The sequence below is a fragment of the Kogia breviceps genome, chromosome 9 (assembly GCF_026419965.1).
Source record: "Kogia breviceps isolate mKogBre1 chromosome 9, mKogBre1 haplotype 1, whole genome shotgun sequence".
NCBI classification, from domain to species: Eukaryota; Metazoa; Chordata; class Mammalia; order Artiodactyla; family Physeteridae; genus Kogia; species Kogia breviceps.
This window is the reverse complement of record NC_081318.1, coordinates 62,049,858-62,069,600: the sequence shown is the minus strand read 5'-3', so window position 1 is coordinate 62,069,600 and position 19,743 is coordinate 62,049,858. Positions and strand designations below refer to the sequence as shown.

General features: G+C 33.5%; 1 protein-coding gene across 1 annotated transcript in view; it reads right to left on the bottom strand.

Moving 5' to 3' along the window:
• Positions 1–19,743, bottom strand: part of GLCCI1 (glucocorticoid induced 1) — a 122,863-nt gene that overhangs the window by 51,084 nt on the left and 52,036 nt on the right. The window contains exon 3 of the mRNA XM_059074722.2: positions 6,271–6,357. Within this exon, the coding sequence (XP_058930705.1) occupies positions 6,271–6,357 (87 nt within the window). The remainder of the gene's footprint in view (positions 1–6,270; positions 6,358–19,743) is intronic.

Genomic DNA, 19,743 nt, shown 5'->3' with positions numbered 1-19,743 from the left:
TTCTTTAATTCTTCTAGGTCTTTGTTAAACATTGCTTGCATCTTCTTGATCTTTGCCTTCAATCTTTTTCCGAGGTCCTGTATCATCTGCACTATCATCATTCTGAGTTATTTTTCTAGAAGGTTGCCTATCTCCACTGCCTTAAGTTGTTTTTTGGTGTTTTATCTTGTTCCTTCATCTGGTACATAGTACTCTGCCTTTTCCTTTTGTCGATCTTTCTGTGAATGTGGGTTTTGTTCCACAGGCTGTAGGATTGTAGTTCATTTTGCTTCTGCTGTCTGCCCTCTGGTCGCATAGACTCTACCTTTAATCAGTTTTCACAACTGTGACAGCACACTAGATTCTCCTGCTAGCATTGGAAGGTCGGTTGCAGAGGCAGGGGCCGGCTGTGGCTCACCGCCGGGACAGGGACACTGGCAGCAGTTCAGGGGAGTACTCCTTGGTGTGAACCCCCCCAGAGTCCGCCATTGACCCCACCAAAATGCCTGTAAGCTCCAGTGGTGGGTTGCCGCAGGCCAAACAACCAAACACTTGATTTCTGCATGTTGATCTTTTTTTCTGCAACCTTGCTGAACTTGCATTAGTTCTCGTAATATATTTGTATGTTCCCTATAGTTTCTACATATAGAATCATGTATCTGTGAATGAAGGCAGTTATACCACTTCCTTAACAATCTGGATGTCTTTTATTCATTTTTCTTGCCTGACTAGAACCTCCTGTGCAAGTGAATAGAAGTGGTGACAAGGTGACAGTGGACATCACTACGTTATTTCTTATCTTAGGAGTAAAGCATTCTGGCTTTCACCATTGAATATGATATTCTCTGTACGTTTTTCATAAATGCTCTTTAATAGGCAGAGAAAATTCATTTTTATTCCTGGTTTGTTTAGAGATTTTTTTATCATGAATGGATGCTGCACTTTGGTAAATGCTTTCTGTGACTCTACTGAGATAATTATGCAGTTTTGTTCTTTATGTTATTAATATAGTGTTTATTACATTAATTGAATTTTGGATCTTAAAAGAACTTTGCATTTCTGGAACAAGTCGCACTTGCTTGTGGTGTATAATCCTTTATATAAGTTGCTGGATTTGGTTTGCTAATATTTTGTTAAGGATTTTTGCATCTATGTTCAAGAGAGATATTGATCTGAAATGTTAATGTCTTTGCCTGCCTTTGAAATCAGGTAACTCTGGACTTATAAAATGAATTGGTAAGTGCTCCCTTCTCTTTTATTTTCTGAAAGAGTTTGTGAACGATTAACATTGTTTCTTCTTTGAATATTTGATAGAATTAACCAAATCCCATCCTGGGATTTTCTTTGTGGGAAGATTTTTAATTCCTCATTCAATTTATTTACTTGTTACAAGTCTACTCATATTTTCTATTTGTTCTAAAATCAGTCTTGGTAATTTGTTTCTAGTAATTTGTGTCTTGCTAGAATTTTATCCATTTCATCTTATTTTCTAAATTGATGACATAAATTTGATTATAATATTCCATTATAATACTTTTAAGTTATGTAAGGTTGGTAGTAATGTCACCTTTCACTGCTGATTTTAGTAATTTGTGTCTTTTTTTTCTTCATCAGTCTAGCTAAAGGTTTGTCCACCTTGTTGGTCTTTTCAAAGAACCAACTTTTAGTTTCATTGGCTTTTTTCCAGTATTTTTCTGTTTCATTTGTTTTTGCTATATTCTTTATCATTTCCTTCCTCTGCTTGCTTTTGCTCTGCTCTGCTCTTCTTTGTCTGGTTTCTTAAGATGGAAGCTTAAAGTACTGATTTGAGAATTTTCTCTTTTTCTTACATACTCACTTAATGTAAATTTTCCTTGAAGCATTGCTTTACCTGTACACATAAATTCTAAGTTGTCTTTTTGCTTTCATTTATTTAAATATTTAAAATTTCCCTTGTGGTATTAGGTAAGTGTTCTTTAATTGACAAATATTTGGGTTTGTTAAAGATTTCTTTCTGTTACACAACTTCAATCCTGTGTAACCACTGAGAGTTGTTTTATGGCCCAGTATATAGTCTCACCCAGAAAATGTTTCACACATTTGAAAAGAATGTGTATTCTACAGTCAGTGGGTAGAGTTTTCTATGTATGTCAGTTAGGTCAAACGGACTGATGATATTGTTGAACTCCTCTATCTCCTTGCTGATTTCTACCTACTTAGTAGTTCTTTCAAGTATTGAGAGTAGGGTATTGAAATCCCCAATTCGAGAAACTGAATTTCTCCTTCCACAGTTTTGCTTCATGCATTTTGAGACTGTTGTTAGATATACATACAATTTTTGACTGCTATATCTTCCTGAATGTATTGACCTTTCAATCATTATGAAATGTCTCTATTTGTCTTCAGTAATACTTCTTGTTTTAAAGTCTATTTTGTCTTGATGTTTCCTTATCATTACTGTTTTCATTGTGTATCTTTCCCCATCTTTTTACTTTCAACCTATTTGTGTCTTTGAATCTAACATGTGTTTCTTATAGACAACATATAGCTGAGTGTTGCTTTTTTATCCAGTTTGACAATCTCTGCCTTTTGAATAGAATGTTCACTCCATTCACATTTAATGTAATTATTTAAATAGTTGGATTTATTCCTGCCATTTTGCTATTTTTCTATTTGTCACATCTTTTTTATTTCTTCCTCCTATACTGCTTTATTTTGTGATAAATATTTTTTATTGTATCTTTTTAATCCATTTCTGATACTTTTTATTTTCCATTCTTATAGAGTTATTTTGTTAGCAACTGCTGTAGGGATTATAACACGAATTCTAATTTATTATAATCTACTTCAAAATAATATTTAATTCCAGTAAAAGATAAACTATATTCCAAAATATGTCTTTTCCTTTGTTCTCTTTTGTGTTATTATTGTCATATATATTAAATGTATATTTTATAAACCCAACACAAGTGTTAGAATTACTGTTTTATATAATCTTAGAAAAATGAGAAAAATCTATCTATAGACTGTTTTATATTTACCCACATATTTGCCAACACTCTTCAATTCTTCCTATTGATTTGAATTAAACAGCAGGAATGTCTCTCAATCTTTGTTTATCAAGGAATGCTTATTTCACCTTTATTTTAAAAGACTGGGTTTTCTGAATATAGAATCCTTGGTTGATATTTTTCTTTTAGTACTTTGAATATGTCATGCTTTATGGTTTCTACTGTTTCTGATGAAAAATACCAGTTGTTAAAGGTATTATTGGTTCCCTATGTGTAATGAGTCATTTTCTTCTTCCAGCTTCAAGATTTTCTCTTTTCCTTTAGCTTTCAACAGTTTAACTGTGATGTGTCTATGTGCAGCTCTGTGTGTTTTCCTACTTGGGGTTTTGTTGAGCTTCTTGAATCTGTATAGCTTGTGTTTCATCAGATCTGGAAAGTTTTCTGCCATTATCTCTTCAAATATTTTTTAACTCCCTTCTCCTCCCCTCAGTCTCCCATTATGTGTATATGTATGAACTTAATGTTTCCCCACAGGCCTCTGAGGCTTGACTTTTCCTTCAATCTTTTTCCCTCTGCTCTTTCAGAGTATATAAATTCTCTTGACCTATATTCAAATTCACTGATTCTTCTGCCATCTTAAATCTTCTATCAAGCTCATCTAAGGAATTTTTTTTAATTACTATACTTTTTAATGCTACAGTTTCTGTTTCTATATTTTTTATAATAATTACATCTATGTGGAAATTCTTTATTCATTGCGTCACTGTGGTCCTACTTCCCTTTGATGCTTTAAACATGGTTTTCTTTAGTTCTTTGAACATACTTAAAATAGCTGCTTTGATGTTTTAGTCTGCTAAATCCAACATATGGAGACACTTAGATACAGTTTCTATTGACTGTTTTTTTTTTCCTTAACTATGGGTCATCCTTTCTTGTTTCTTTGTATATCTCTAAATTTTTTGTTGAATGTTGGACATTTTAGATAATATATTGGAGCAACTCTAAATTCCGATTTTCTCTGAGGGTGGCTGATGGACTGAAAGTCTGTTTTCCCCACCATGTGTGGTTGCTGATATCTCTACTCCATTTCCCCCCCCCCTCATTTTTCTTTCTATGACTGGCTTTTTAAGACCTTTTTAAGCTGGTCTTCAGTGTCACCTTAGTGTTTAGCCAAAAACTATTCAGAAATTTTACTCAAGCATCTCAATCCAGTAAAGCTTCCACTCTCAGGATGTGTGTGTATTTGAATGAGGATTTGTGTGTGAAATGAGGAGTGCATTCAAAGTTTGGGCCTTTTAAAAGTTGGCCTGATTTTATTACCACTAGGCCTGTTTGATCTCCTTTCCAGATATTCTTAGGCTCCACTAACCAGTGATACATGGGTGACTGGGCCCACTTGATATTCCACTGTGCCTGTCTACAGCCTCCAATCAACCTGTGATATGAGGTGAACTTATCAAGCCCCCAAGATTGTCTTACCTCCTAGAACTCTCTATAAAATCCTGCTACTCCATGAGTCTGTTGCTTGTCACAAATTAGACCACAGTCTCAGACTAGCAGAGCCATTGTTCCTCCCTATTTGTTTGCATCTAAAATTCTTACCCTGAGTTCAGTACTCTTCATGAATAAAGTTTCTCAATTTATTTGGTTGATTTCCAGAGTGATGAATTTGTTTTGACAGTTTTGTCCAGCTTTATGATTGCTTTGTGAGGAAAGAAATTAAATCTCTCACTCAGTCATGTCAGCCATTCCTTTTTTAATAGTGTATATCATGTATTGCTGGAGTCCAAAGTTTAACTATACCTAATCTTGGCTATAACTTTGAGATTGTATTTACCTCTAAGATAAAAGAGAAAATTTACTTTTTATTCAATATTACTCAATATTCTATGCATAGATATATACCTATTTTAGACTAGATATATTAGACTCAGCTTCCTTTGTTTTTTGTTTTTTTTTTTTTGCTGTTGGGGAAAACTGATTTTGCACATATGTGTTTGTGTGCATAGATAGGAGTTGAGGATTTCTGTACATCAATAATATAAAGAAGTTCCTAAAAATGTAATACAATCACAGGCAAAATCATGCTAATAGACTACTATATCTATTCAGTCCAGACACCACAGTATATGAGAAATACTGATAACCTATAGTATATGAAAATGATACTAAGAGGTATGGAAACTGTGGCATATGAAATATATTTGAGAGAAATGTCGATGTTTACCTGGAGGAAAATGACATATTGCAAGCCTTTCAAATATTTAAATTAGATATATTCAATATTGATACAGAGGGCAGAGTCAAAACTCATGGGTATAATTTTGAGTTCAATATAGTACAAAATTAACAACTTAAGCAGCAACAAACAGAACTGGTTTGGTTTTCTTGCAAAGATATAAGCTTTTCTCACTGAGAATGACTGTAATAGGCTAGATGAATGTTTTCTAAGAAGTGTTTATATATGAGATGGACTAGATGACCTTCCAACTCTAAGTTTCTGTAATTTTATAAAAGCAAATAAATAAGAATTTAGATGGATAAAAGATAACACTACAGGAAAATAATCAAAAAATATGTTAATATGTAAAATTATCATAATTTGGGTTATTCATGATAAGGGAATGGATTATAATAACTGTTTCTCAAAGACATAGATTCCACTGTACTATCGGGTCTCAAAGGGTGACAATATGCTGGATATCATTAAAAAATTATAAGAAGGCTTCCCTGGTGGCGCAGTGGTCGAGAGTCCTCCTGCCGATGCAGGGGACATGGGTTCGTGCCCCAGAATGTGGGAAGATCCCACATTCTGCGGAGCGGCTAGGCCTGTGAGCCATGGCCGCTGAGCCTGCACATCCGGAGCCTGTGCTCCGCAACGGGAGAGGCCACAACAGTGAGAGGCCAACATACCGAAAAAAAAAAAAATTATAAGAAGCAGAAAACACTATCCTACCTTTGTAAAAATTGTGATCTATAGTTCTAGTTGCGGTAACTCAAGAATAAGAAAGCTGAAGTGGGAACAAAATATAACAAATAAACAAGACAAAATTACATAAAATCAGACTTCATGCTAGAAAGGCAAAAGCTGAGTGGGTACATAAGAAATATTTATAAAGAATATGAAGGGCACAAATAATGTAAACTCAGAATTCTTCACCAAAATGTGGAAGGCAACCCTTAAAACTCTGAGAGAGGTAAGTTTATCACAAATATAGGAAGTATCATTATATTCAGGAAATATTTAAGATAATTTGCTAGGACCAAAGCAGGACATAGACTGAAAACAGAAGTGACTTACCTCTTTTAGTTGATCAGCACTCCCCCATGATGCAGAACGCTGATGTGATCTCTTTTCTGTGCCTTCTTCTACCCAACAGCTAGGTGTCTTTAAAAAAATAAGTAAGTAAAATAAAAAATAAAGAATTTTGCCTCTATCCTTAATCTCACAGCAAATCAAACATATTTCAAAATCGTAGCATATACCAATTAAAGGGTTATACTGAATACTAAAATCCCTTAAAAGCTAAGACTTTCACGACCCTGTGAAATGTTTATTATTCTGAATTAGATATGATCAATCTAATATGTCTCTGAGTAATGTTACTCAAAACATTTAGTTTTTTACATCAACATTAAATTTATCAAATTCAAAGAGAACTGTGAAATATGCATATTGGTGTTTTTAAAGAGAATAGGCAAACTAATTATGAAATGTCATGTTTACTAAAGAGAAGATTAACAGAATGTGCTTAGAAGCAGTGGGGTTACAGATGACCTACATGTCAAATATTTAGTTAGGTAAAGGGTTGAATGTACTACTCTTTCTATACTCGGAAGAGTGTGTTAATAATAGTAGCCTTTTTTGAAAAACATCAAATATCTTTATATAAAAATATAAAGTTACTATAAAAATAGAAAAAGTTATTATAAAAATAAACAAGATTAAGCTAAACTGATTATAATTTAAAACAGTGCATCTTAAAGAAAACCTGAGCTATATGGCATAAAACAGAATTGCTTTTACCTAAAACTTCATTTTCAGTGATTTAACCTATAACAGACACTACATCCAAACATAACACAAAACACTAAATGCCAAAGAGTAAGATCATTTAGTAGTTGTATTAAAAACTAAAAAATATTGAACTACCATCCTTAATATATGAGAAGACTCTTAGTGTAATACAACTTAGGGAAAGTTAAAACCACTATTTTAAGACAGATATAGGGTAATGATTATCATATATAAATATTGGGTTGGCCAAAAAGTTCACTGGGGTTTTTCTGTAACATCTTAGGGAAAAAACCCAAACGAACTTTTTGGCCAATCCAATATAAATATATATTGCTTCAAAAATTATTTTTTATTACATACAGAAAAGTTCATCATTCATATTGAGGCTGCACCTGTGACTTTACATAATACACAACTTATGAAGAAGCCATCAGTTCTGTACAATTCAAAATGCTTGTGGACAAAGTTTTAAATAATTACCACCTCTTAAAAGTAATGATGCTGCAAAATAAAACCAATAACAGTTGAATGCTAGTTGAATAAAAATACACATAAACTGCTTAAACAGTTCAAATACTAAAGTGAAACTATTTAGTCATAATACTGAGTAACATTTTATTCAGTTGGTAAGATGTATTAATATATTAAATAAACGGCTTGCAAATAATTATATAGTTATTAAATTTTCCTAATCTCAGTCCTAGAGAAAAAACACTACTCTGAAAATAATCCTCCCAAGTAGTCATATTTTAATAATTTATGCTAAAATTATTCAATTATGACTTTGTTTTAGTCAAATTTTTATTTCAAGAATTTATAACCCTTAATACTTTTACCTTTCTACCAAACAGAGGCATTGCGCTCATCAAAAATCAAATGATTAAGGATCACAATGTTTAAAACTCAAAAGCATATTCACAGAAAATAAATAAAATTTCTGGCACATTCCATAATTAATGAAAACATTTATAACACTTTTCATTTTGTATGGCTCTAACTTTTTCAAAGGAAATTTACATAAACTGTATCTCCAACTTCGAGTTAAATCAGTAGCCACAAAAATTCTGTAAATGCCTTAATACTGCCAAGCACACCAATGGCAAATGAAACTAAATCTGAGGTCTCTCATCTCAGAGTATCTTCTTTCTTCCTATTGTCATTCTTTTTTAAAAATTGAATGTGAAAACCTATTTGATTATTTCAGAATGTAGTACTGGTTATATAAAAGAAATACATAAAAACTAACTACAAAAGAATATTTATGTTCCTGAAATCTATCTAGTAAAATATATAGTTTATTTTTAAAGTACAAAACCACTGGAAGAATCCTTTCAGTCATGTGGCTATAAAATTACATGCATATAAATTGTTTAAGTATATTCATCATAGTTTCAACTTTTCCAAAAATTACTCCCCAAAGAAAAATTTCATTTTAATTGTACATATATACAATTATATTCTAAAGATTGCATTGTCCAAAACAAAAGCTACTAGCCACATGTAATAATTTAAATTTAAATTAATGAAAATAAAATAAAACAAAACATTAGGTGTTTTAATCTCACTAGCATGTTTCAAAACCTCAATAACCACATGTGGCTAGAGGCTATGGGCTGCCATATAAAACAGCACAGATACAGCTCATTTCCACCACTGCATAAAGTTCTATTGAGAACAGCGTTTTATACATTTAATCATTGATTTTATTTATTTTTTTTTATTAGTCATCAGTTTTATACACATCAATGTATACATGTCAATCCTAATTCCCAATTCGGCACACCACCATCCCCACCCCACCATGGTTTTCCTGCCTTGGTGTCCATACCTTTTTTTCTCTACATCTGTTTCTCAACTTCTGCCCTGCAAACCGGTTCATCTGTAACATTTTTCTAGGTTCCACATATATGCGCTAGCATACGATATTTGTTTTTCTTTTTCAGAATTACTTCACTCTGTAGGACAGTCTCTAGGTCCATCCACGTCTCAACAAAAATGCATTCTTTTTTATGGCTGAGTAATATTCTTTTTTATATATGTACCACATCTTCTTTGTCCATTCGTCTGTTGATGGAAATTTAGGTTGCTTCCATGACCTGGCTATTGTAAATAGTGCTGCAATGAACATAGGGGCGCATGTGTCTTTTTGAATTATGGTTTTCTCTGGGTATATGCCCAGTAGTGGGATTTCTGGATCATATGGTAATTCTATTTTTAGTTTTTTAAGGAACCTCCATACTGTTCTCCATAGAGGCTGTATCAATTTACATTCCCAACTACAGTGCAAGAGGGTTCCCTTTGTTTCTAGATTTTTTGATGATGGCCATTCTAACTGGTGTGAAATCATACCTCATTGTAGTTTTCATTTGCATTTCTCTAATAATTAGTGATGTTGAGCAGCTTTTCATATGCTTCTTGGCCATCTGTATGTCTCCTTTGGAGAAATGTCTATTTAGGTTTTCTGCCCATTTTTGAATTGGGTTGTTTGTTTCTTTAATATTGAGCTGCATGAGCTGTTTATATATTCTGGAGATTAATCCTTTGTCCATTGATTCGTTTGCCAATATTTTCTCCCATTCTGAGGGTTGTCTGTTCGTCTTCTTTATGGTTTCCTTTGCTATGCAAAAGCTTTGGAGTTTCATTAGGTCCCATTTGTTTATTTTTGTTTTTATTTCCATTACTCTAGGAGATGGATCAAAAAACATCTTACTGTGATTTATGTCAAAGAGTGTTCTTCCTATGTTTTCCTCTAAGAGTTTTACAGTGTCCGGCCTTACATTTAGGTCTCTAATCCATTTTGAGGGTTTTTTTTGTGTATGGTGTTAGGGAGTGTTCTAATTTCATTCTTTTACATGAAGCTGTCCAGTTTTCCCAGCACCACTTATTGAAGAGACTGTCTTTTCTCCATTGTATATCTTTGCCTCCTTTGTCATAGATTAGTTGACCATAGGTGCGTGGGTTTATCTCTGGGCTTTCTATCTTGTTGCATCGATCTATGTTTCTGTTTTTGTGCTAGTACCATATCGTCTTGATTACTGTAGCTTTGTAGTATAGTGTGAAGTCAGGACGTCTGATTCCTCCAGCTCCGTTTTTTTCCCTCAACACTCCTTGGCTGTTCAGGGTCTTTTGTGTCTCCATACAAATTTTAAAATGATTTGTTCTAGTTCCGTAAAAAATGCCATTGGTAATTTGATAGGGATTGCATTGAATCTGTAAATTGCTTTGGGTAGTATAGTCATTTTCACAATATTGATTCTTCCAATCCAAGAATATGGTATATCTCTCCATCTGTTTGGTATCATCTTTAATTTCCTTCATCAGTGTCTTATAGTTTTCTGCATACAGGTCTTTTGTTTCCCTAGGTAGGTTTATTCCTAGGTATTTTATTCTTTTTGTTGCAATGGTAAATGGGAGTGTTTCAATAATTTCTCTTTCAGATTTTTCATCATTAGTGTATAGGAATGCAAGAGATGTCTGTGCATTAATTTTGTATCCTTCAACTTTACCAAGTTCATTAATTAGCTCTAGCAGTTTCCTGGTGGCATTTATAGGGTTCTATATATATAGTATCATGTCATCTACAAACAGTGACAGTTTTACTTCTTCTTTTCCAATTTGTATTCCTTTTATTTCTTTTTCTTCTCTGATTGCTGTGGCTAGGACTTCCAAAACTATGTTGAATAATAGTGGCGAAAGTGGACATCCTTGACTTGTTCCTGATCTTAGAGGAAATGCTTTCAGTTTTTCATCATTGAGAATGATGTTTGCTGTGGGTTTGTCATATATGGCCTTTATTATGTTGAGGTAGGTTCTCTCTATGCCCACTTTCTGGAGAGTTTTTTTTATCATAAATGGGTGTTGAATTTTGTCAAAAGCTTTTTCTTCATCTATTGAGATGATCATATGGTTTTTATTCTTCAGTTTGTTAATATGGTGTATCACACTGATTGATTTGCGTATACTGAAGAATCCTTGCATCCCTGGGATAACTCCCATTTGATCATGGTGTGTGATCCTTTTAATGTGTTGTTGGATTCTGTTTGCTAGTATATTTTGTTGAGGATTTTTGCATCGATATTCATCAGTGATATTGGTCTTTAATTTTCTTTTTTTGTAGTATCTTTGTCTGGTTTTGGTATCAGGGTGATGGTGGTCTCATAGAATGAGTTTGGGAGTCTTCCTTCCTCTACAATTTTTTGGAAGAGTTTGAGGAGGATGGGTATTAGCTCTTCTCTAAATGTTTGATAGAATTCACCTGTGAAGCCATCTGGTCCTGGACTTTTGTTTGTTGGAAGATATTTAATCACAGTTTCAATGTCATTACTTATAATTGGTCTTTCATATTTTCTGTTTCTTCCTGGTTCAGTCTTGGAAGGTTAAAGCTTTCTAAGGATTTGTTCATTTCTTTCAGGTTGTCTGTTTTATTGGCATAGAGTTGCTTGTACTAGTCTCTTAGGATGCTTTGTATTTCTGTGGTGTCTGTTGTAACTTCTCCTTTTTCATTACTAATTTTATTGATTTGAGACCGCTCCCTCTTTTTCGTGATGAGTCTGGCTAATGGTTTATCAATTGTGTTTATCTTCTCAAAGAACCAGCTTTTAGTTTTATTGATATTTGCTATTGTTTTCTTTGTTTCTATTTCATATTTCTGCTCTGATCTTTATGATTTCTTTCCTTCTGCTAACTTTGGGTTTTGTTTGTTCTTCTTTCTCAAGTTCCTTTAGGTGTAATTGTTTACTTGAGATTTTTCTTGTTTCTTAAGGTAGGCTTGTATAGCTATAAACTTCCCTCTTAGAACTGCTTTTGCTGCATCCCATAGGTTTTGGATCATCATGTTTTCATTGTCATTTGTCTCTAGGTATTTTTTGATTTCCTCTTTGCTTTCTTCAGTGATCTCTTGCTTATTTAGTAATGTATTGTCTAGCCTCCATGTGTTTGTGTTTTTTACTTTTTCCATGTAATTCATTTCTAATCTCATAGTGTTGTGGTCAGAAAAGATGCTTGATATGATTTCAATTTTCTTAAATTTACTGAGGCTTGATTTGTGACCCAAGATGTAATCTATCCTGGAGAATGTTCCATGCGCACTTGAGAGGAAAGTGTAATCTGCTGTTTTTGGATGCCATGTCCTATAAATATCAATTAAATGTATCTGGTCTATTGTGTCATTTAAAGCTTGTGTTTCCTTATTTATTTTCATTTTGGATGATCTGTCCATTGGTGTAAGTGAGGTGTCAAAGTCCCCCACTATTACTGTGCTACTGTCGATTTCCTCTTTTATAGCTGTTAGCATTTGCTTATGTATTGATGTGCTCCTGTGTAGGGTGCATATATTTTTTAATTGTTATATCATCTTTTTGGATTGATCCCTTGATCATTATGCAGTGTCCTTCCTTGTCTCTTGTAACATTCTTTATTTTAAAGTCTATTTTATCTGATATGAGTATCGCTACTCCAGGTTTCTTTTGATTTCCATTTGCAAGGAGTATCTTTTTCTATCCCCTCAGTTTCAGTCTGTGTGTGTCCCTAGGTCTGAAGTGGGTCTCTTGTAGACAGCATATACACGGGTCTTCTTTTTGTATCCATTCAGCAAGCCTGTGTCTTTTGGTTGGAGCATTTAATCCATTCACGTTTAAGGTAATTATCGATATGTATGTTCCTATGACCATTTTCTTAATTGTTTTGGGTTTGTTTTTGTAGCTCCTTTTTTTCTCTTGTGTTTCCCACTTAGAGAAGTTCCTTTAGCCTTTGTTGTAGAGCTGGTTTGGTGGTGCTGAATTCTCTTAGCTGTTGCTTGTCTGTGAAGCTTTTGATTTCTCCATCGAATCTGAATGAGATCCTTGCCAGGTAGAATAATCTTGGTCGTAGGTTCTTCCCTATCACCACTTTAAGTATAGCATGCCCATCCCTTCTGGCTTGTAGAGTTTCTGCTGAGAAATCAGCTGTTAACTTTATGGGAGTTCCCTTGTATATTATTTGTCATTTTTCCCTTGCTGCTTTTAATAATTTTTGTCTTTAATTTTTTCAGTGTGATTACTATGTGTGTCGGTGTGTTTCTCCTTGGGTTTTTCCTGCATGGGACTCTCTGCGCTTTCTGGACTTGGGTGGCTATTTCCTTTCCCATGTTAGGTAAATTTTTGAATATAATCTCTTCAAATATTTTCTCAGGTCCTTTCTCTCTCTCTTCTCCTTCTGGGACCCCTATAATGAGAATGTTGTTGTGTTTAATGTTGTCCCAGAGGTCTCTTAGGCTGTCTTCATTTCTTTTCATTCTTTTTTCTTTATTTTGTTCCACAGCAGTGAATTCCACCATTCTGTCTTCCAGGTCACTTGTCCATTCTTCTGCCTCAGTTATTCTGCTATTGATTCCTTCCAGTGTAGTTTTCATTTCAGTTTTTGTATTGTTCATCTGTTTGTTTGTTCTTTAATTCTTCTAGGTCTTTGTTAAACATTTCTTGCATCTTCTTGATCTTTGCCTACATTGTTTTTCCAAGGTCCTGGATCATCTTCACTATCATTCTGAATTCTTTTTGTGGAAGGTTGCCTATCTCCACTTCATGTAGTTGTTTTTCTGGGGTTTTATCTTGTTCCCTCATCTGGTACATATCCCTCTGCCTTTTCCTTTTGTCGATCTTTCTGTGAATGTGGTTTTAGTTCCACAGGCTGCAGGATTGTAGTTCTTCTTGCTTCTGCTGTCTGCCCTCTGGTGGATGAGGCTATCTAAGAGGCTTGATCTAATCACTGATTTTAAACAAATTAGTCAAAGCAAAAACAAAAATGGCTACTTGGTCTTCAAATCTATTTAAAGCTCATGCTTGTGAAGTCACAAAGGATGAATTAATTTGTATCCAATTTGTTAAATCTGAGTATTTGAGAAATGTTTTACCATTTAAACTAGGAAAACACCACCACAAAGTAGCAAAAGTTCTTTGCTTTCATATCAGCAAGTGATTCCTTCCAACTGGCCTGTTATTCCGTCCATTAATCTAGAGTAGAATATTATGAATGGTGCTACTTATAACACTGTTCCTGGATATTAGTAAAATATATATGAAAAAGAATTCCACAGTCAAATAAATTTGGAAAATATTACATTCTATACTCCTTTACTCAATGTACAATGAAGTTAGCATTTCAAAACTCAAATATACAAATACACACACAAATACTTTTTTAAAAACCTGCTTTACTTTTTCTTACTGATATGACCCCAGAACACTCATTTTATGCATATTAACATCCTCCACAGAGAGCTTGGAAAGAAGTATAATCTTCAGTAATTGGTATTATATAAAATAGCTTGCTCTTCAGCTACCACACTTAAGGGGATTCTTCCTTTCTAGCTGCCTCCATTTAAACTACCAGGGAAGAGAAAATGAACCTTTCATACACTTCAGTAATGCAGAACCAAAGTGTATCTGTAAGACTGCTGAAAAGAAGGTGTTTGGCTAAAAAAAGTCCCCTCTATATGAAAAGGATACCTACAGGTGGAAGAAGCCATTTTTTAATGTTCACCTCTCGGAATCATCCAAAGTCCAGCCCATGAAGGTTCTTCTCCAACCCCCAGGCCCATCCTCCTAGCTCTGGTTTCCTGTGTGACAAATGCTTTTCCTCTGAGTGAAATAAACAGAAAACAGTCCTACTGCACAGGACTACACACTTGTTTTTAGGACTCTTTTTAAATAGAGCGGTTTTAGGTTCATAGCCAAACTGACAGGACATTACAGAGATTTCCCATATACCCCTCAACCCGACACATGCACAGCCATCCCCCACCAGAGTGGTACGTTTGTTACAACTGATGAACCTACACTGACACATCATTATCACCAGAGTCCATAGTTTACATTAGGGTTCACTCTTGGTGTTGTGCATTCTATGTGTTTAGACAAATATATAATGACATATATCCATCATTATAGTACCATACATCGTATTTTCACTGCCCTAAAAATCATCTGTGCTTTGCCTATTCATTCCTCACCATCTCCAAACCCCTGACAAGCACTGATCTTTTCACTCTTTCCATAGTTTTGCCTTTTCCAGAATGTCAGGTAGTTGGAACCATACAGTAGGTTGCCTTTTCAGAGTCACTTCTTTCACTTAGTAATATACATTTAAGGTCCCTCCATGTCTTCTTAGTGCTGAATAATAATATATGGCTGTCTGGATGTACCACACTTTATTCATCCATTCACCTACTGAAGGACATCTTGGTTGCTTACAAGTTTGGCAATTATGAATAAAGCTGCTATAAATATCTGTATGCAGGTTTTTGTGTGAACATAAGTTTTCAACTCCTTTGGGTAAGTACCAAGGAACATGAATGCTGGACTGTAAGGTAAGAGTATGTTTAGTTTTGTAAGAAACTGCCAAACCGTCTTCCAAAGTGGCGGTACCACTTCCTGTTCCCACGAGCAACATACAACAGTTCCTGTTGCTCTGCATTCTGGTCAGCATCTGGTATTGCCAGTGTACTGGATTTTGGCCATTCTAACAGATGTATAGAGGTATCTCATTTTAACTGGCATTTCCCTGATAACATATAACGTGGAACATCTTTTCATATGCTTGTTTACAATGCATATATCGTCTTTAGTGAGGTGCCTGTTAGGAGGTCTTTCGCCCATTTTTTAATCAGGTTGTTTGTTTTCTTATTGTTGAGTTTTAAGAGTTGTTTACATATTTTGGATAAGAGTCCTTTATCAGATGTGAACAATGGGTGCTTTTGTTATTTATATCTTTATTCACAGACTAGCAAGGGCAAATATGCTTTCCTGCTTTATCAATTTCAGAACAGGTCAAACTAACCCCTAGCAAGAAAATATTCTTTTTCAACATGCAAGAGCCTAGAGTCAGTTCCAAAAACCCCCACAAAACAAAAAAACTAATCACGTCACAAAATTCTCTTAATCTTATTTAAAACTTACTTAAATCCTATGTAAAACTTTAAAATCTATTTTTTGTATGGTTCACCCTTAGCCTTGAAATTTATGATAGTTTATAATCTATTATGGAAATATGATTACTGACTGCTAATTATTTTACTGTACTTACATAGATGATCCTTAATATTAAGGTACTGATAAAGCTGGCAAGAAATGAAACAGAATTACTTAAAAAATCAATGATAATTAAATTAATAATTAAGATTACAGTCTGATTTTAAGTTACAGAAAAGTTTTAAAAATAGATGACAAACCCTTCATTGTTTACAACTATGTCTTTTAGAGTTTACAACTATGTCTTTTAGAGATTTGATTTTCTTTTGACTAATAAAATTTTTTTTAACTTTTAAAAAACTTAACTTAAAAGATCATCTTGAAAAGACTATCCTGATTAAAAAGGAGCACAAAAAACTGGGATTCTTTTTATTTTTTTAAGACTTTGATGTGGACCATTTTTTTTTTTAAGTCTTTATTGAATTTGTTACAGTATTGCTCCTGTTTTATGTTTTGGTTTTTTGGCCCTGAGGCATGTGAGATCTTAGCTCCCCAACCAGGGATCAAACTGACACCCCCTGCATTGGAAGGCAAAGTCTTAACCACTGGACTGCCAGGGAACTCCCTGTGATTCTAATATTATGCTTTGCTTTTTTGGTAACAGTATATAAGTATATATAGTTTTATAACCAGATATAAACATAAATAGCCCTTCACTAGCTAACAAGGAGTAAAGAAAAAGAAGAGTTCAGCTGAAAAAAGCTTTAGAAATTCAGTGATAGCAGTTACACACTCAAATTTTTCCATCATGCTCCAGCTATATATTAACTTATATGCTCATTTTGTTAGATCACTTTCAAAGTGCAGTCCCTGGATGAGCAGCATCAGTATCATCTGAGAACATGTTAGAAATGCAAATTCTCAGGCTTAACAGCAGTATTACCAAATCTAGAATTCTTAGACAAAGCCCAGCAATCTGTGTTCTAAGAAGCTGACCATATACTCACTCATTTTTCTTATAGGCTAATAACCATTTACAAGTATAATATCAATTTGCATATAATTACATCTTTGGAAATTAACATAAACTAATGTAAATATTGTTTGGAGCCATGTAAAAAGTTATATTGCTAGAGAGAAATTTCTCTTTACCAAGGAACATTAAACAGTAGTCTCCAGCAAGGACTAAGATATGCCTGAATATTTAAGTAAAATTTATAAAATCCATGTCTATTTAGGCCTCAGAAGTGTTCAACACACAACTAAATGGAAGTCTAAGAAGTAATGGTTTGTGATTTTCTAGATTATTAACGAGGGAGCTTATTCAGAATAGTTAAGGAGCTATATTTCTGTTTCCACATCTCAAGGTGAGGGGAAGGGAAGGTGTTGATGGTAAATCTCTGGATTGCAATTTTAAAAAATAAGAAATACCACAGAAATCAACGATTGCATCTGTGCTAGACATGATAAAAGTATTTGCCTTACCTCTATAAGAAATGTTAATTTGAGAAAAAGCAATCATAAATGTGCCCCAAATCTTAAGAATATTCATAGTAAATCTATTTCTAAGAATTAACCTAAGATGAACACCAAGAGAAGCACTGGAAATAAATGTCTATCAATAGAGAAAATAAAAATTGTGGCACATTCTTATAACACAAAAAACCACACAACATGGACTGTAATCCCACTTTAGTAAGCAAGTACACACAAAGAGAAAAAGACTTTAAAGAGATATTTCAAAATATAAATGGTGGTAAGAATTCTAGATAATTCTACAGTAAATCTTTTTTTTTTTTCCAGCTGAGAAAAATCAAGATAAAAAAAAACTTAAAGTCATGTTTAGGAATACTTAATGGCATGAGTAAATGTTATGATTTATTAAAATCATAAAAAATAAATAATAAAATCATATTTACTACCTGCAGTATCATCTGAACTCTATTTTTAAAATGGTCTGTAATTTTTAAATTTTTATTTTTTAAATACAAATAATCAAAATATAAGAGGATATGCATCAAAATGTTTAAAATGGCTGCCTGGATATTAGAATTATAAGCAACTTATTTTGAGATTTTTGGTATTTTTCAAATCTTCTGCAGTGACTCCTGTTTCAAATTTAGAAGCAGGATTTTTAAAACATGAGAAAGATAGCTATGTAATAGAATCAGTAAGTGGGGATGTATATCTACTCTGAGAAAGTCCAACATAGAATTACAAAAATTCTAACTTTAGATGCAAACCTCAAATCTATCTTGGAAGACAGGATACACATAAGTTAAGATGTTAGTATACATCACATAAAATATTTTTCCCTAGTCAGCGTTTCCTTTGACTAGGGGTTGGGGTTCTCTCACAACTGCAAGTGCCTGTATGTAGTTTATCACTGGCTATGGAAATGGAATTGGAGACTTCAGAAAAGCTGAAATATTTAAGTGTTTAGAGTAACTGAAAACTGACTTACTTCACTCTGTATGACAGACTCCAGGTCTATCCACCTCACTACAAATAACTCAGTTTGTAACTGAAATATCCAACACCTAGAAATATTAGTGGAAAGTTATTGATGAGAATATTGAGAGGAAATTATAATTCAGTTTGGATATGTCTTTTATGTTGTACTTTAATTCTATGGAGGAAAAAATATCTATAAAAATGTTTTCCTGAAAAAAGTTAAACACAGAGCTACCATATGATCCAGCAATTCCTAGAGAAATGAAAACAAATGTAAACACAAAAACTTGTGTGCAAAGGTTCATAGCAGTTCACCAACTCATGAATGTACAAATAAACTGTAGTATGTCCATACCATGAAATATTATTTGGCATTACAAAGGAATGAAGTACTGATATCATGCTACCACATGGATGAAACTTAAAAATACTATACTAAATGAAAAAAGGCAGAAACCAAAGGCTACAAATTGTATGAGTCCATTGATATGAAATGTTCAGAAAATACCAATGTAGAGCGGCAGAAAGTAGACTACTGGGTGCCTATGGCTGAGGAAAAGAAGACTAGGGGGAAATAGTGAGTGACTGCTAATGGTTTCTTTTCATAAAAACAGAAATATTCTAATATTGATTATGGCAATGGTTGCACAATTATGAATATATTAAGAACCATGAATTGTACACTCTAAATAGATGAACTGTATGCTATATAAATTATATCTCAATAAAACTGTTATTAAAAATATTTATGTCAAAGAGGAAATTACAAATCAATCTCATTTTTCAATTTAGAAAAAGCCATATATTGCTGAACCTGAAAGTCCCAAGCATTGTTTGTATTTTCTCAAAAATAATTGATATTTTCTGTCATGCTTTTCTTGCCAAGTTTCAAATCACACAGCGGCACTAGTCGAGTAATACAACAGAAAAGAGTAGGAGGCACTGTACATTAATAATCTACCCAGTCAGGTTTCTCAAGTCATTGTGAGAACATTTAACAAAGGAACTAATGTAACATAAAATAAACTGTACATCAGAAATACTATTCTCTGGCTTCTTACAGAAAGTTATTAAATTGACTCGACAGTTTCTGCTTTAACCAAAAGGAGATGGTACTATGAGGAATTAAAAGTATAAACATATTTCCATTTATTATTCAGTATTTATACTTAATAATACCCATTCTGACAAGTTCTCTCACTATTGTGGATAAATTTAAAACCAAATGATGAGATCTAATTTTCAGTTTTTAGAGAGCATGAAAACATATTCATTCTTTTGTGCTATAATTTTTAAAATTACAATTTGCTTTGGTGGCTGTGTTTCAGAAAACTGATTCCACTTGTAAAAAAAAATGAGA